The following is a 14,999-nucleotide window of genomic DNA, read 5'->3' as shown; positions in this document are numbered from 1 at the left end:
CTTGCTTGGTTCTGAAGAGAATTTCGTCCGAAAGCCGTATGAGAAATTAATGTATGCGCACAAAACCGGAAACAGTATAATTGATTTATTTCTAATAAAGGAGAAAACAGTAATGTTATCATTCAGAAGTGATTGCCTCTGTTCCTAATAGCTCTAATTTTCACTGTCCATTTGATGTGCTGCAGGTTTAATATAGAGCACTTACTAATCCAATTAAAAGTGCACCTGGCCTGGAAGAGCTCTGTAATTAGCAGGAGCATTTTTAGCTATTTCCACTGGAAGAGCGTGAAATCATCTCTGCTGGCCTAAAGGACTGTAATATGGGGGTGGGGGCAAGGAGGGGAGGGAGGAGCGGCGCCAGGCATTCATGTCTAATCTTTTTGCCTTGAATTTTAACAGTTCCCGTGCAGGAGGACGAGGCCCTTTCGTCTCGGGGCGGGCGGTACGCGGTCGCGCGGAGCGGCGCGGGCCAGCCGGCCCGGACTAGGTGGGTCGGAAGCGGCGGCGGGGCTGCGCGGGGCCAGGGGCGGCCCGGGCCGCGGTGCGGAGCCGTCGGGGCGCACGGCCGCGGCACCCCCGCCGCCGCGCTCCGCCCCGGGGCCGGCGGGAGCCCGCGCAGCGCGGCGCGGCGCCGCTGCGCACACGCGTACCGCACGCGCGCTAAGGGGCAGGGGAAGGCGACCCGGCGGCTGTCGCAGGAGCAGGGCTGCGGGCGGCTCCGCACGGCCGGGCGGTGAGGCCCCGCCGAGCGGCACGCCGCGTGCGCTGCCCCCCGCACACGCGTGGCTGGCGGCTGCCGGCTCGCAACGCCGGGCAGCGCCTCCGCGGCGAGGCGGGCGCCGGTGCTGCGCCACCGCGGTCAGGGCTCCAGCCTTGCTGCTGCTGAGCGCAGCGACTTAACTCAGGGGCTGCTACGTTTGCGACGTCGCATTTTCATCCCGAGCATGCCTCTACGCCGTGCAAACTTCTATCTGCGTATTTTTCAAGCGCGAATTCACTCTTAAATAGTCATTTACTTTTGCTGTTAATTGTTAACTTCTCCCACATCCCTTCTGCGAGTAAAAAGAACGCGTGAAAATTAATGCGGTCTAAGTCATACGTTTGGCAAATTTCTAGGGAGACTGCCTATTCCGCTAACATTTGCCCTGCTTGAATCCTATTGTTATATGACGGCCAGGGAGCATTGCAAAGCCTGGAGAGCGCAGGGAGTCACGCAGAAAACACAGTCATTTCGCAAACGATCGTGTTCTAGTTTTCTACCTTTGGCTGAGATTGTATAGATCTCGCTAACGTTTTTTTCAAAGTTTTGGTCGTTAAGGTATTTTGTAAAATACGAAACTTGCATAAAATATACACTGACTTTTTCTGTTATGCGAACTTCTGTTACCAACCTGTTTCTTGGTATTTTAAAAGCCTCTCTCCCGAGTCTCTGCTCAGCGGCTACAGAGCGAACCGGCGGCCGCCAGCGAGTCGTACTTTTTATCGGATGCATTTTAAAAGTGATCGAAAGCGTCCCGCTTCCTGGCTGCTGCGAGGCCGGGCTGGAGAGAGCAGGGTGGACGGCCAAAAGCCTCCCAAGCCCCCCGAGGACGTGTGTGCCTCTGGGCTGAGTTACTGCTGCCCGTTGCCAAGGCAGGGCCCGTCCGGCTGCCCGGCTGCCCCGCCGGGCGCGCAGCGCAGCGCAGCGCAGCCGGCCGCGGAGGAGCGGCGCTTTCCCCCGCTCTCCTCCTCCTCGCGGGCGCCTTCGCCTCATTATTGTGGCTGGCGATTTCTTTTTAAATAACGCGAATCTTCGCCATCCCCAAAGGCTGGTACCAGCCACTGAATCGCCGCGGATCGTCAGGGGAAGTGGGCTCCGCGGCTAGAAAACATTGTTTCCTTTATTTCAAAGGGGGAAACCTGAACGATTCTCATCCTTTTGATTGATTAAGGTCTTGAATAACTTGAAGCTCGGGAGTGACAGTTACTGAATAGACTACTGCAAATAAAGAGCACTGTGGAAAGCTGGGCTGGCACTTCAGAGTGTAAAGGAGGCGAGTTTGCTGGCACTTACCAAGTTATAAATAAAAGGCCATGCACAATAGTACCTTCTTTAAGGACAGACAGTCTTTACAACACTCCTGGCGTCATATCCTGCTGTGGTCACTTCAGCTCCTAGGCGGACTTTACCTCTTTTATTTTTCCAGCAGTTTAGTTTGAATACTACAATAAATTCCTGGGAACAAATGCTTGTTAGTAAGACTTCAACACGCACCGCCTCACACACATACACACACGCATGTATACACTCTCATACGCGCATATAATATAGGGCCACTCTCGTGCCGTCAATTTTTAAAAGCAGAAATCCCCACTGAGATCAATGGCAGCTCTTGCTTTCAAAACCGTTAGCACCATTTGGTCCAGAGATGTTTCTTCCCGGCGGTGACAGATTTCCGTGCAAAATAAATAAATGAAAAGGACGAAAAAACTTTTTTGCCGGTGGAAAAAAAAAAAAAGGAGGGAGATTGTTGCACCCCCCCCCCTCACAGCCCACCCCCCGCGCGGAGAGAAGCGGAGCCGGGAGACAAAGCGCGGTGCCCGGCGGGCGCGGAGCCAGGGCGGCCGGCAGTGCCGCAGCGCTTCCCCGACGGGCTGCGCTGCCCCGCGCCCGGCGCAGCCACAGGGACACGGCGCGGCTCGGCCGCGGGGACAGCGCAGCGCGGGGCCGCGCCGGGCCGGGCCGAGCCGACTGGAGCGGAGCGGCCTGGAGCCGAGCCGGGCCGAGCCGAGCCGGGCCGGGTCGACTGGAGCGGAGCCGGCTGGAGCGGAGCCGGGCCGAGCCGGGCCGAGCGGAGCCGGGCCGGGCCGGGCCGAGCGGGCTAGCGGCGGCGCTCGCCCAATCAGCGGGGGCGGCCGGGCCGGGCCGGGCGGCGGCGGCCAATCGCGGCGGCGGCGGGCGCGGAGCGGCGGCGGGCGCGGAGCGATAAAGGGTCCCGGCCGGCGCCCGCCTCGCCCCGCGCCACCGGCACCGCGCGGGCCGCCCCGCCCGGTCCCCCCCCCCCCTTCCTCCTCACCCCCCCCTTCCCGCCCCGTCTCCTCCTCCCCCGCCCCAAAACTTTGCTGGCCGCTCTCCGTCCTGCCCCGGCCCTGCCGGTGCCGGCGGGCAGCGCGGGCACTGACAAAAGGCCGGCGGAGCAGGTCCCTCCTCCTCACCCGCCCCGCGTTTCGCCCACCCCCTCGCGGGACTTTTCCTGCTGCGGCGGGACCCGCTGACAGAGCGGGTCTCCCCCAGGCCGGCCGTCACCTGCGCGCTGCGCTCCGGCCCCGCCGCGCCCGACATGACAACTCTCGCCGGGGCTGTCCCCAGGATGATGCGGCCGGGCCCCGGGCAGAGCTACCCCCGCAGCGGCTTCCCGCTGGAAGGTAAGGCCCCGGCACGGCACGGCACCGGCGAGGTTACTCGGGGTTAGGGCACCCAGGCGGCACAAGGCACAGCCCCGAGGACACCCCCGGAGCCGGTCTCGGGGGGAAGATCCTGCCGCTCGGCAGCGGCTTCTGCCCTCGCACTCCGGGGACCGATCCTTCCTCCTCCCGCCGACGAGAGCAGGCTGAACCTGAGGTCGGCGGCTGCAGCAGGCCGTGAATCCCTTCCGCTCCTTAGCGAAGTGAAGGGCAGTGATTTGGGGAGCGGAGCAGGACAAAAAAAAAAGAAAGAGAGAAAAGAAGAAGGGAAAGAATAAAATAAAACAAAATTAAAACAACCAAGATGAATCGAAAAAGACTTCAGGAACAAATGCGTGCCTCTCATGCTCCCGGGCCAGGCTGCACCGCTACGAGTCCTGTCCCTTCCTCCGGGCAGCTGTAGTGCAGACAGTTGGTCACACCACTGGGCAGTGCGAGGGAAGAGGAAAAGCTACGCAACCTCCCTCCCGGCCTTATAATAATAATAATTATTATTATTTTCCCGGAGGAAGAGGGCAGCGGTGAGGGTGCCCCGCTGGGCCCGGGGCTCCCGCTTGGCCGCTGCCGCGGGCGCCCCTCGGGGGGGAGCAGAGCCGCTGCCCCGGCCCGGGGGAAGGGCAGCAGCAGCTGACACCGGCCCTGGGGGGGCCGGGGCGGCGGGCCGGGGGCGCGGGGCTCCGCGGAGGCCGCCGCAGCTCTGCGTGCGGGTGCGGGTGGCGGAGAGTTGCCTTACGGAGAAGGCAAAAACAAAAATTAAAAAAGAAAAAAAGAAAGACAACCCAGCAGGAACCGAACGAGAAGTTAACGCCATTTCCCCCTCCTGCCTCCCCTCCCCTCCTTTTCTAGTCTCTACTCCTCTAGGCCAGGGCAGAGTCAATCAGCTCGGTGGAGTTTTTATCAATGGCAGGCCTTTACCCAACCATATCCGACACAAGATAGTGGAGATGGCCCACCATGGCATAAGGCCCTGTGTCATCTCTCGCCAGCTGCGAGTGTCCCACGGCTGCGTCTCCAAAATTCTCTGCAGGTACCAGGAGACGGGCTCCATCCGGCCGGGGGCCATCGGCGGCAGCAAGCCCAAGGTGAGGCGTGCCGCGCCGCCCTCCGTGCCGCGGCCCGGGAGGGAAGGGGGCGGGCGGGCGGGCGCGCTCCCTCCGCGGGGCTGCGCGCGGGGCTGCGCGCCGGGAGGCTGGAGCCCCCCGGGGCGGCTGGAGCGCCGGGCGCGCTCTCGGCGTGCGCACGAACAGGCGCCCCGCTCACAGCGTTCCCTGCCTGTTGCTCCAAAAGTATCCGAGGCTTTTTTCTTAAAAAAAAAAAAAAAAAAGTGGTTGAAATTTGGTGGCTATGATTTGCTTTTCTAAGAAAATGCTAATTAAAAAAAAACCCCACCTTCTGAAACGAATCAAGGGAATACGGGCTCGCTCTGCAAATGTTTCGTTGTCTGAAAAGCCGCGACTCAGCCCCGCGGGAGCCGCATGTGGGATCGGTGCTTTTCGGGTCGCGCCGTGTAGGCGATCAGTCAAATTGTCAGGACTAGCAGGGGAAGGGCGAGCTCACCGGATCGGGCCGTGATTCTGGGGTTTGCTTCTCTGCAGCTCATAAAGTTATCAGTCTGTCTATCTGTTGCTCTTCCTTCTACCGTTTATTTTTCTATATGCCCCAAAGCTGCATGTATTTATAGCTACAACAGTAAAAAGTTCACTTTTGCAATAAGGCAGACAAATACGGATCCTTATCTCAAGATTAGCCTCTTCCTTCTATTATACCTTTTTATCTTTACAAAAAAGTGAAAGTTTGAGTTTCTGGTGAAAGTAGTTTTTTTTTTTTCTTCTGCTGTTTCTTAAAGTAGCAGTGCCTGAACTTTCTGTTCTGATGTTAATCTACAAAGATCTTTTTGTATAAAAGTTATCTGAACAAGAGGCTGCTCCCTGCCAGGAGATCTTTGTTTTACTTGAATTCGGCTTCATTTTAAAATCTTCAGGCCATGTAGGAAATCTCTCTGTCAGTCTTGGTACCTTTCAGTATTTTTATTAGGCGACTTTTTATTTGGCGGAAACTTTCCTGACGCGAAGTTTCAGTTACGCAGATTCCTCCTCTGATCACGATCCTGTGTTTGCCTCCGATTTTTCAGCTCTGCTGTGGGCATTTCAGAGCCGGCCCCGCACAGCTGCGCACCATGCTGTTGCTGTATAATATTGCTGTATAATTCCAGGTTTTCTTTGCGGAGGGCTCGATCCTATCTTCTCATGTAACCCCAGAGGATTTCGTGGGAAGTTTTGTTTAACTCAGGGGGGTTAGTATTATGCAGGCCCGTCGTTATGTATTATGGCCCTTCTTATTTTAACTTGCTAGGTATTATGCCCGTTCTTAATTTAACTTGCCCGTCCTCAGGCGGTTTTAAAATTGGATTTCTAAGAGGGGCCGGTTTCGGCTCTCGCTGGTAGCAGCGGGAGCCCAGGCGGCTGCGGCAGGAGGGACCGGGTCCGGATCCGGTCCCAGCTGGGACGAGGGCAGCCCGGCGCTCCCCAGTCCCGCGACCTCCGCGCCCGCTCCGCTTCTCTTCACTAAAGCAGGTGACGACGCCGGACGTGGAGAAGAAAATCGAGGAATACAAGAGGGAAAACGCGGGCATGTTCAGCTGGGAGATCCGGGACAAGCTGCTGAAGGACGGGGTGTGTGACCGAAACACCGTGCCTTCAGGTACGGGGAGCCGTCGGGGGCGGCGGAGGGGCCTGGCCGGGCGCTGGGGCCGGGGCGGACCCGGGGCTGCCGAGCGTGGCGAGCGGAGCCCCGGCCGGGCTAGTGCCCACGTTAGCGCCGCAGCCCTGCGAGCTGCCTCCCGGCAGGGTTTCTGCCCTCGGCGGGGGGTGTTTTCAATTAAATTGCAGCTGCATCCCCCCCCCCCCACTTTCCCCCTGCTTTCGGCCACCTCTCGGGCTCTTGGCGGAGGGGCGGGCGCGGGGCTGCCGTCGGGGCAGGGGCCGCGGCAGGGGCCACCGGGGCTCAGCACCCCCTTTGCGGCTGGGGCACCGCTTGCGTGGGTGCCGGTCGTGTTTTCTCGTCACCCGCTCCCCTGGCCCCGGGGACAAAAAATAATAATGCCCGAGCTGCCCTGCTCGCTCTACGGCTGTGTGTGCGCGCGGCCAGCAGCCCCGAAATCGCTGCCCCGAGGGGCCGAGCGGGCGGCCGGGGGCGGCGATGCGGCTCGGCTCCACGGCCCAGCCCGGGGGGCTCCTGGGGGCGGCTCGGTCCCAGCTGTGCGCTCCCCCCCCGAAGTGAGCTCCATCAGCCGCATCCTGCGCAGCAAGTTTGGGAAAGGCGAGGAGGAGGAGGCCGAGCTGGAGCGGAAGGAGGTGGAGGAAGGCGACAAGAAGGCCAAGCACAGCATCGACGGCATCCTCAGCGAAAGAGGTAAAGTCCTTCCCCCCGTCCCGTCCCCCCCCCGCCGCCCTGCGCGGGTGCAGAGCGCGGCGCGGCCGGCGGCTCCATCCCTCCCTCTCCCCCCGGCCGCGCTCGCAGCCGCGGCGCTGCATCCGCGCCGCCCGGGACCGGGGTCGGGGCGCGGAGGCGGCGGGAGGCGGCGCGGCGCAGTGCGGCGGGCGAGGAGCCCACCCCGCCGGGGCGGCCGCGGGGGTCGCACCACCTTTGGCTTCGGCTAGCCGGGAGCGCGGGGGACGGGGAGAGGCAGGGCCGGGGCGGCTGCTGCCACCGCCGCCGCTTCATCTCCTGCCGGCCGTGAAGCGGCGGGGAACATCGCGGTCGCCCTGCGCCGAGGGGGCAGCCCCTGCCCCGGGGGGGCGGCCGCGGCGCCGAGGTGCCTGCCCAGCACATGCACAGGCCCTGGGGAAGGCGAGACAAAAGTACCAAATGAGCTGGTCAAACATTTGTACAACTTTTCCAGCTTTTACAAAGAAGGCCTTCTATACACAATCTACACTTGGAGATGAACTTGGAAAACAAAGAGGGGGGAGTCCATTGAAACTCACACTTTGGCTTTGCGCAGACAAAGCTTCAGCTAGCAGCAGCTTGATGTGAACAAAAGAAGGCAACCTTTTTATAATTCAAGGAGAAAAGAAGAGAAAACAGCCCCACAAAAGGCTGAGAAAAGACATTATGGGCTTGCAATGAGGGATGAATTATTCAATGAGCCCCTAATAGCCAATGCTCCACGCAGTTTTATGGACTCTCCACCGTGGAAAAAGTGGCTGTTTTCACCTACAAATTATTTCTAGCGTTTGTAGACATTTAGAGATGCTGACTGACGTTCAAGAAGGACAATTGAAACCCGTCCTTTAAAAGCAGGGTATGCCTCTGTGTCAGGACAAACAAACAAACACTCTCAAAACTTAAGTTTCCACTTGCTTGCTAAAGCTTTCAGGGAAGCTGCGTCTTCAGGGCGCCTGTGTTTGTGCAGAGGTGTGTAGACATACGTGCAGAAGATGCTAACGGAGTCAGAGCTTTTAAGGCCAGAAGGAAGCCGTCTGATGGCCCAGTCTGTCCTCCCCGCTGTGACGGGTCACCAGGGTTTCCCCCGGGACCTCCTGCCACAGGGGACTGCTCTCTGGGAGAGAACTGCTCCTCTTCCGGAGGAGGACGTTCACCAAGGGGAAAAATGGCTAAACTCAGTTGTTAAAATAAGTAGCTTTTCTACCTCCCGTGTATTTCTGAACAGAGATTAGAAAGAGGAGATGGAAAGCCTTGATAATATCCCTGCTTTATGGAACACAGAGTAGCACATAGAGCAAGAGGAAAAAATATTATCAATATCAACGCTTTTACGTCTCTGAAATATTCCTTATGTCCTTTGACTCTCTGCTCTTTAAAGCCGGGATCCTGATTTCCTGTCAGTCCGTCTCTGGGACCCCCCCACTGGGATGCAGCCAGCCCAGGGAAGCCCGAGAAGGGCACGGGGAAGGCAGCGGCGCCGGTGGCTCCTCGCTGTGAGCGGAGGGTCGCTCCCGTTGCCCGCGGGGTCCTTGTCCCCCCCCTGCCCTGCGACGTGCCCTCTCCGGGCCCGGCCGTGTCCTGAGCGACCTGCCGCGTTTAGTCCGAGTGAAAGGGGCCGGCTGGCCCTCGAGGAGGCGCCGCCGTAGCGCCCGGCTGCCTGCAGCCCGACAGAAGAGGGCTCGCTGGCGTTTCAGAGCGTTTTGCGGTGGGGGCGAGCGTTGGCCAGGCCCCGGGGAAGGCTTTCACGCGGGTCCGAAGAGCGAGTCCTGCCCGTGGCGAGCTGGGAATCGCCCCGCGGGTCGAGGGGTGAGCGCTTCCGCAAGCGGACCGAGATCGCCGCCTCGCCGCCGCCTCCCGGGTGCCTCTGGGAGACCCGGAGGGTTATTTTCTCGGGGCGAGGCGGGGGGGTGGAGGACACCAATTGGTGTGATGTCAACGGCAGCCAGTTCGAGCTTCTGGGAGACCGGGGATGTTGCGAGCGCTTGCAGCAGAGCAGGGAGAGGGAGGAGAGAGGACGCGGCGTTGCTGAAACGCCTGGTAGGAACAGTTAGGTTGCGCGCCTTGGCGCGTCTCGCCTGCGGTCGCCACGTACCGAAGTATCGGCGCCCTTGCACGCAGGCGCCCCGTCGTGCTGCTCTTCCAGCCTCGGCCTAAGCGCGTGAGGGAAGGGGAACGGGAGGCGCGCGCCTGGCTGCGGCCGCGCCGCCCTCTCCGCGGGTGTAGCGGGCCGTGAAGGGAAAGGCGCTGTGGTCGCCACCGCTCCTGCGGGCGCGAGCCCTAGCCGAAGAGCTTCGGCGCCTTTTCGGGCCCGTCGCGGCGTGTTTCTCGGCGGCCGGCCCTGGAAGAGGGGGCCGCGCCGCCCGAACTCCCCGCTTGGTGAGATAGCTGTTGTTTTCGGGTAGGAAGGGGCGGCTTTCAGCGTGGGGACGAGGCGGGCGCGGAGCTGGGGGGCCGGGACGCCCCTCAATGGGGCTCTGTTCGCGGCCGGCCGATTTGGCCCCCGGGCCCGTCCCGGCGGAGCCGCCCCCGTCACGCGCGCCCCATCCGAAAGGGCCCTGCTCATCCTGGCCCCTCTACCCTTGGCTTCCCTGAGAGCGATTCAGGCTACAGCAGACTAAATTGCCTCCTTTATTTCCTTCTTACTTTCATCTCGGACCAAACCCTTCCCCCCTCTCCCTCCCCTTCCTCTTTTCTTTTTTTCCTTTCTTTTTTTTTTTTTCTTTTTCGCTCTGTGCCTGAGGCTCACATTAATACAATTTCGGCACCACCCCTATTTTTGTGTGTGTATGTGGGGAGCTTGAAGGGAAAAAAACAAAAAAGACCTTAGCACAAAAGCCCTGCTCAGCAGCTAGAAAGTTCAAGCCGCCGCTGCCTCTCTAGCTGTGCGATGCTTTTCCTGTTTGTGAGTTTTGGGAAACATTTTTGCTTTGTACTGTAATGGAATTAGAGGACAGATGCTGACTGTAAATGGGACACGCGACTCCCAGCCCCTAGCTTAAATATTTAGATGCAACGTTACAATTACTGACTTGATGCGCAGGCTTTGAAGTGGTGGCACATGATCTGGAGGGTAGCTCAGGCTGGATGGGCTTGCAGATGTTTTGATTAGGGCTGGTCAGTCAGCATCGTGCAGCCGGTTATTTTTAGGTTGTTAAGCTAATAAAGGGCGGTTTATTAAGGGAAAGGATTAACATGCAGACACCAGATATCAGCTGGAGCCATCCCATTCAGTCCTGCGCCGCGGACGCGGTGGTTGGAGCACGGGTCGAGGCAGAGGCTGAGTTAGATTTAGTCTGCGATGTTCGGAGCTGGGGTTTGTCGGGGCTTTGCTCCTGCCCCAGGGAGCAGCGGTGACAGGACTTACTCACCGCGTAAAGTATCGCTGTGACTTACGGGCTAAAAGGCACAGTGCGTTTTCCCCGCTAAACGTTACCAGTAAAGATTCACTTAAGGACTGAAACGTGATGACTGTGGCTGCAGGCAATTATCTTTTTGAGTCTGGAATTTCTTGTAGTACTTTAAATATTTGGTCGCTAGCAGGTCCACGAGATCGGCTCATGCAGTTTGAACGGAATTACGTTTCTGGGGCTCTCGGAGCCGACAAGAAAATAGTGAGTGCTTAATTGAGAAAAACTCCCTGGTGACTTCAGGATTTGGTTCAAGGCAGATTGTATTAATAGCGTTTCTGCCTTTTCTTTCTTCGTTTCGCAGTAGTATGTGAGAGTTTACTCATGGACCAGAAAAGCCTTTGTGCTAGGTGCTGTACAAATGTAAATCGACATAGATGAGGGAGTCTCTCTTAGCTGGACGGCAGCTCGAGGAGCCTTGTTTCGTCTGTCTGAGCGTGTCCGTCGCTGCGGGGCTCCGGACCATGGCCGGGGTCTGAATCTTTATTCTAAGCTAATAATAGCGATTAAAGGCTTCATTAATCAGTAGCTTACGAGCAAGCAAGAGTGTGACGTCTGAGCGTTTGCAGGAAGGTGCTACGTGTCTTCCACTCTGCATGACTTCAGAGCAGGGTTTGCTGCTCCACGTGTCCCAGGAGCAGCCTGGACACTGCCGACACTGCCTTCCTGAAGGAAAGTTGGGAGACTTTGAGGAAATACTATTAGTGTTATATAAGCAGTAATAATACTTACAGCTGTGGGAAGGAAGGGTATTACTAATTTTGGCAACTGTTCTCTGAAGCAGTACATTGATACATCATATCCCTGTCTTGAAATCATGGTTTCACTAACTGGTTTGCATGTTTTGTTGTCTTAAGAACACCTTCCTTAACTTAAAAATGTTGAGCCAGCACCGATGCAAACGGAATCGCTGTGGACGTCGCTTCCAGGTCTTTCAAGTACATGTATCTTGAACAAAGACAAATGTTATTTTAGCAGATATCAGGATCACTTTCACACGCATCTGTGCGCTTACTTGCATTTCTACTCAAGATTGCATCTGCTTGCATTGGAAATCTGGAAGTAACAGTTGATTCCGATTTCCATCTCTGGAAATCTGCAATAACAGCTGATTCGGCGGGCTGAGTGTTGTTCTGAAACGACCGAAGCAAGGCGCAAACGATGGGGCGCCCTCAGCGCGGCTAGCACTCGCTCCTGAGGCGCGACTTTATCGTGGGCTTTCTGGGTTGTGCTACGCCTGCAAAATGCTTGACGTCAGTGGGAATTTAGCTCGCTAAAGATCAGGCTGTGCTTGAAACCCGCTTTGTAACGCGCGGAGCAACTGCAGCTCTCGGTGAAAGCCGTGCTCGGGAGGTAATGTGGGTTTCCAGGCTGGGTGTCGGACCCCCGGTCCTGCCGGCGCTGTCATCGGCAAGGAGCTGAGCAGTCCCTTTCAAAGGGCTTATTCATGTGTGTCGAGTTATTCGCGTGGGCGAGGGCAGGCGGGAATGGGGCCTAAATTTGTCCCGCTCTGTTAATGGAAACTCCTGAGGAAATAGGAACGTGGCCCTAATCGCGAGCGAGGCTCTCTGGCGGAGGGCAGGGCTTGCTCCGTCCGCGCTTAGGCGCAGGCCGTGCGCGTGGGGTCCGCAGGCGGACGGGGAGCTTGGTTTACGGGGCTAGGAGTTAACGCTGGGAGTGAAAGTCGATGCTGAGGAACTCCTTGCTTTTCTCTTAGCAGCTGCTCGGGGAAGGTTTAGTTTTGTGCTAGGCTCAGTTATTGATAAGGGTAAGAACTGAGTTTAGAAGAGGAAAGCCAATAAAGTTGATAGTGATGAATTATCACGAGTCCCCAGGGCTATGTCATAAAACTGCATTGGGAAACGAAGCAGAACTACAAAGTGCTCTCTGGTTAATTTAAGAAGAAATTGAGTGAAACGCAAAGCAATAAATCAGACCCATCTAGTCGATGTGAATTTCTCCATGTAAATGTCATTTTAAATCCCATGGAACAAACATATGTGGGTAGAGGAAGAACAAAATATATAAATAAAAATGCAGCATACTTTCAAGTGCTCCCCGAACGCTGAGCGCTCTGGCTAATAAAAATGATGTACAGTAACATAATTCACCGCAAGACGTTGCTTAGTGCAGTGTGGGTGCGTAATTTTACTTTACTTGCCCTGGAGTACTGCTGCCCCATGCTGTTAAACTAATTCAGCCTAAATCACTCTTTCTAGGAAAAAAAAAAGTGAAACATAATGAAATTAAAACTCACTGTGGACACATTATCGTTAAAGTGTGTCATGTGCTGAGATTATTTATTTAGGGGAGTTTGCTGTAATCGTTGACAGGTCATTTATTCGTTCGAGTAAATAAAGATTCAAGAACTATTAAGAATGTGCATATATAACTAGCAAGACAGTAAAAGGCAATTAAGCAGTCAGTTTAATGTCTGATCTTGCTGGTTGCTCTACAGTTGTTTTACAACTAGGAATTAAAATTTGAAAAGGAAGTTTTCAGTGTCCCTGGCCAAATATTGATTAAGTAGTTGTTTGCTGATGCCATTGTTGCACATAAAAAGGCCAGTAGCTCTGCCCCGTGTTGTTCATCTTCCATTGTAACTCATGCTTAACTCCGAGATCAAAGGAGGATCATTTCAGTTTATCTGTCTCGGAAAAATCCTCCTTTGCTCCTAAAACCGTATGGATTAATGGCCAAATTGTCTTTAATGAGATGTGAAATTTGAATGGAATCCTTACTTTGCATGGTTGGCTGGATACATGCACTGTACGCGTCTACCGTTTTGTGGGGATTTTTGTTTAGCGTTGGACTTATTTGTTTGAATCCACTTACTTTCAGGATGAAGCACACAAATTTTACAGCAAGGGTAAGTGAAATACTTGGTATTTCACTGAGTTCTAATGCAATTGATTTTGCTGCATGCCATCTTTCTGATGGGGATAGTCTGAAGGGGAAAAAAAAAAAGAAAAGAAAGTTATTGTAGATACCAAATTGCGGAAGAGATGGATGGTCCAGAGCTGCCACTGAAAGATGGGAGTTCCCCAGACCGGGCTCACATCAAACCAGCTGCCAGCATTTCCTCCTGCATATTCTTCCTTCTGATCTTGCAGACCTCATTCACATCAGCGAGGACGTATGTGCTGCCCCTACCCCAAAAAGTGGGGAAAGTCAGATGCTCCAAGCAAGAGCTGTGGAGAATAATCGGTTCCTTGTTGTGCTGCAGAAAGCTGTACTTATTTCAGAGATAGTCAAATATGTTCCACCACATCCTCTGCAGAGGAGGCTGTGCAGTTTGGATGTGTTATGTTGGCTTGTAATTATGAGATGGAGTTTCAGCTAAATTGCAGGGTATGTGAGCATTAGATCCAGGTCCCGCTTGTCCCTCTGAACTCTCCGGACGCAGAGTTGAGCTTCACGAACGCTGGTAGCAGGCCTGGCCAAGCCAGATCGCCTCTCCTGGTGTCTCACTGATTCTGTGTGGAGGAGCCTCAGATGTTACCGTGACAAACAGCAGAGTAAAGGGCTAAAACTAGGATTTTTTTTTTTTTTTATTTTAACCAGCAGCTTCTCATTGCCTTTCGTAACTATACTCTGTTTTTGTTTAGTCTGGTTATCTCTGGATAAAATATCAGCCTTTGCATAATTTGCAAATACCCAGCTACTTCTGAAGACATTTTGCCCCAAAGTAACAGCTAAAATTCTTTGAAAGCATTTAGAGACATATTTCCTTTAAAAAAAAGTCTGTGAACTTAACTTGCTCGTTTCAGTGCGGGGAGCTGCAGGGAGAGCAGTGATATACGTTCTACCTTTTGTTTTTTTTTTTTTTGATGGATATTTGCCTGAATGTAGAATTTCTGCCAAACATAACCAATGTTTAGACCATGCACAAGTCCATATATGGACCTGTCTTAAGGACTTTTGTATCTATCGTATGCCTCGTGTTCAGTGTCTGATCCAAAAATGAGTGCGCAGTCGTTTCTTTATCAGATGTAACGCCGCACAGAGCACTGTGGTTTGCGTTGTATGAGGAATAAGCTGTCTGCAGCTGCCAGCAGACGGCTTCTTCAGCCTCAGCCAAATCTTGTTCACCTGACTGAAATGAGGAGGCCCGTCCATGCCAACACAGTCAGGATCTGCTCCACATACACAGCCCAGAAAAGCAGCAACAACTACAATTGTTCTGGCTAAATTGCTCTGTTCTTTGTTTAAAAACGTAATCAGTGTATAATCCATAGAGCCCAATGTGCTTGCCAGAAGCAAACTGGACTTAAAACCCCTCCCCATCTCTGCATCTTCAACTGGCTCGCAGGAAGGTGGGGAAGAACATAGGGTTTATAGAAAAGAGGCCGACAGACGTGAGACTTGCAGCGAACAGGGTCGTGGGGAGCGACTGCGCAGACAAAAACCCTTTTATTGAGGAGGGTGTTGCAGAGCTTCCTTCTCGTTTTGAGCCAGGGGCTGGTTGTTTGATCTGCAGGGCTGCGGAGCTGGAGCCTGCGCCCGTGCCCGCCGGGGGCCCGTGCTGGGTGAGGCTGCGGCACCCGCCCAGCGCCCGCGGTCCGGCCGAGCGGCGGGAGAACCCTGAGCGGAGCTAGCTGGTGCCCACTGGCTGCATGGGCAGCAGCAGAAGTTGTTTTCGGGAAAAAGAGAGATTTTGACAGAAGAAAGGGGCATGGCAAACGTTTAGCCAAGAATTAT

The 14,999-nt window shown here is 55.4% G+C and overlaps 1 protein-coding gene across 6 annotated transcripts in view; it reads left to right on the top strand.

Moving 5' to 3' along the window:
* Window positions 1–2,942: 2,942 nt before the first annotated feature.
* PAX3 (paired box 3) overlaps window positions 2,943–14,999 on the top strand; it is a 76,001-nt gene continuing 63,944 nt past the window's right edge. For 2 of the 6 annotated variants that reach the window (XM_068954647.1, XM_068954649.1), the window contains exons 1-4: window positions 2,948–3,405; window positions 4,291–4,526; window positions 6,015–6,144; window positions 6,721–6,855. In XM_068954647.1, coding sequence (XP_068810748.1) covers window positions 3,321–3,405; window positions 4,291–4,526; window positions 6,015–6,144; window positions 6,721–6,855 — 586 coding nt within the window. In that variant the 5' untranslated portion in view covers window positions 2,948–3,320. Of the gene's footprint in view, window positions 3,406–4,290; window positions 4,527–6,014; window positions 6,145–6,720; window positions 6,856–14,999 lie in introns of all 6 variants that reach the window. The other 4 variants (XM_068954650.1, XM_068954648.1, XM_068954651.1 and 1 more) reach the window with 4 other exon arrangements.

The sequence above is a fragment of the Struthio camelus genome, chromosome 9 (assembly GCF_040807025.1).
Source record: "Struthio camelus isolate bStrCam1 chromosome 9, bStrCam1.hap1, whole genome shotgun sequence".
Lineage (NCBI taxonomy): Eukaryota > Metazoa > Chordata > Aves > Struthioniformes > Struthionidae > Struthio > Struthio camelus.
Note: the sequence above shows the minus strand (reverse complement) of the source record. Positions and strands in the feature narration are given on the sequence as shown.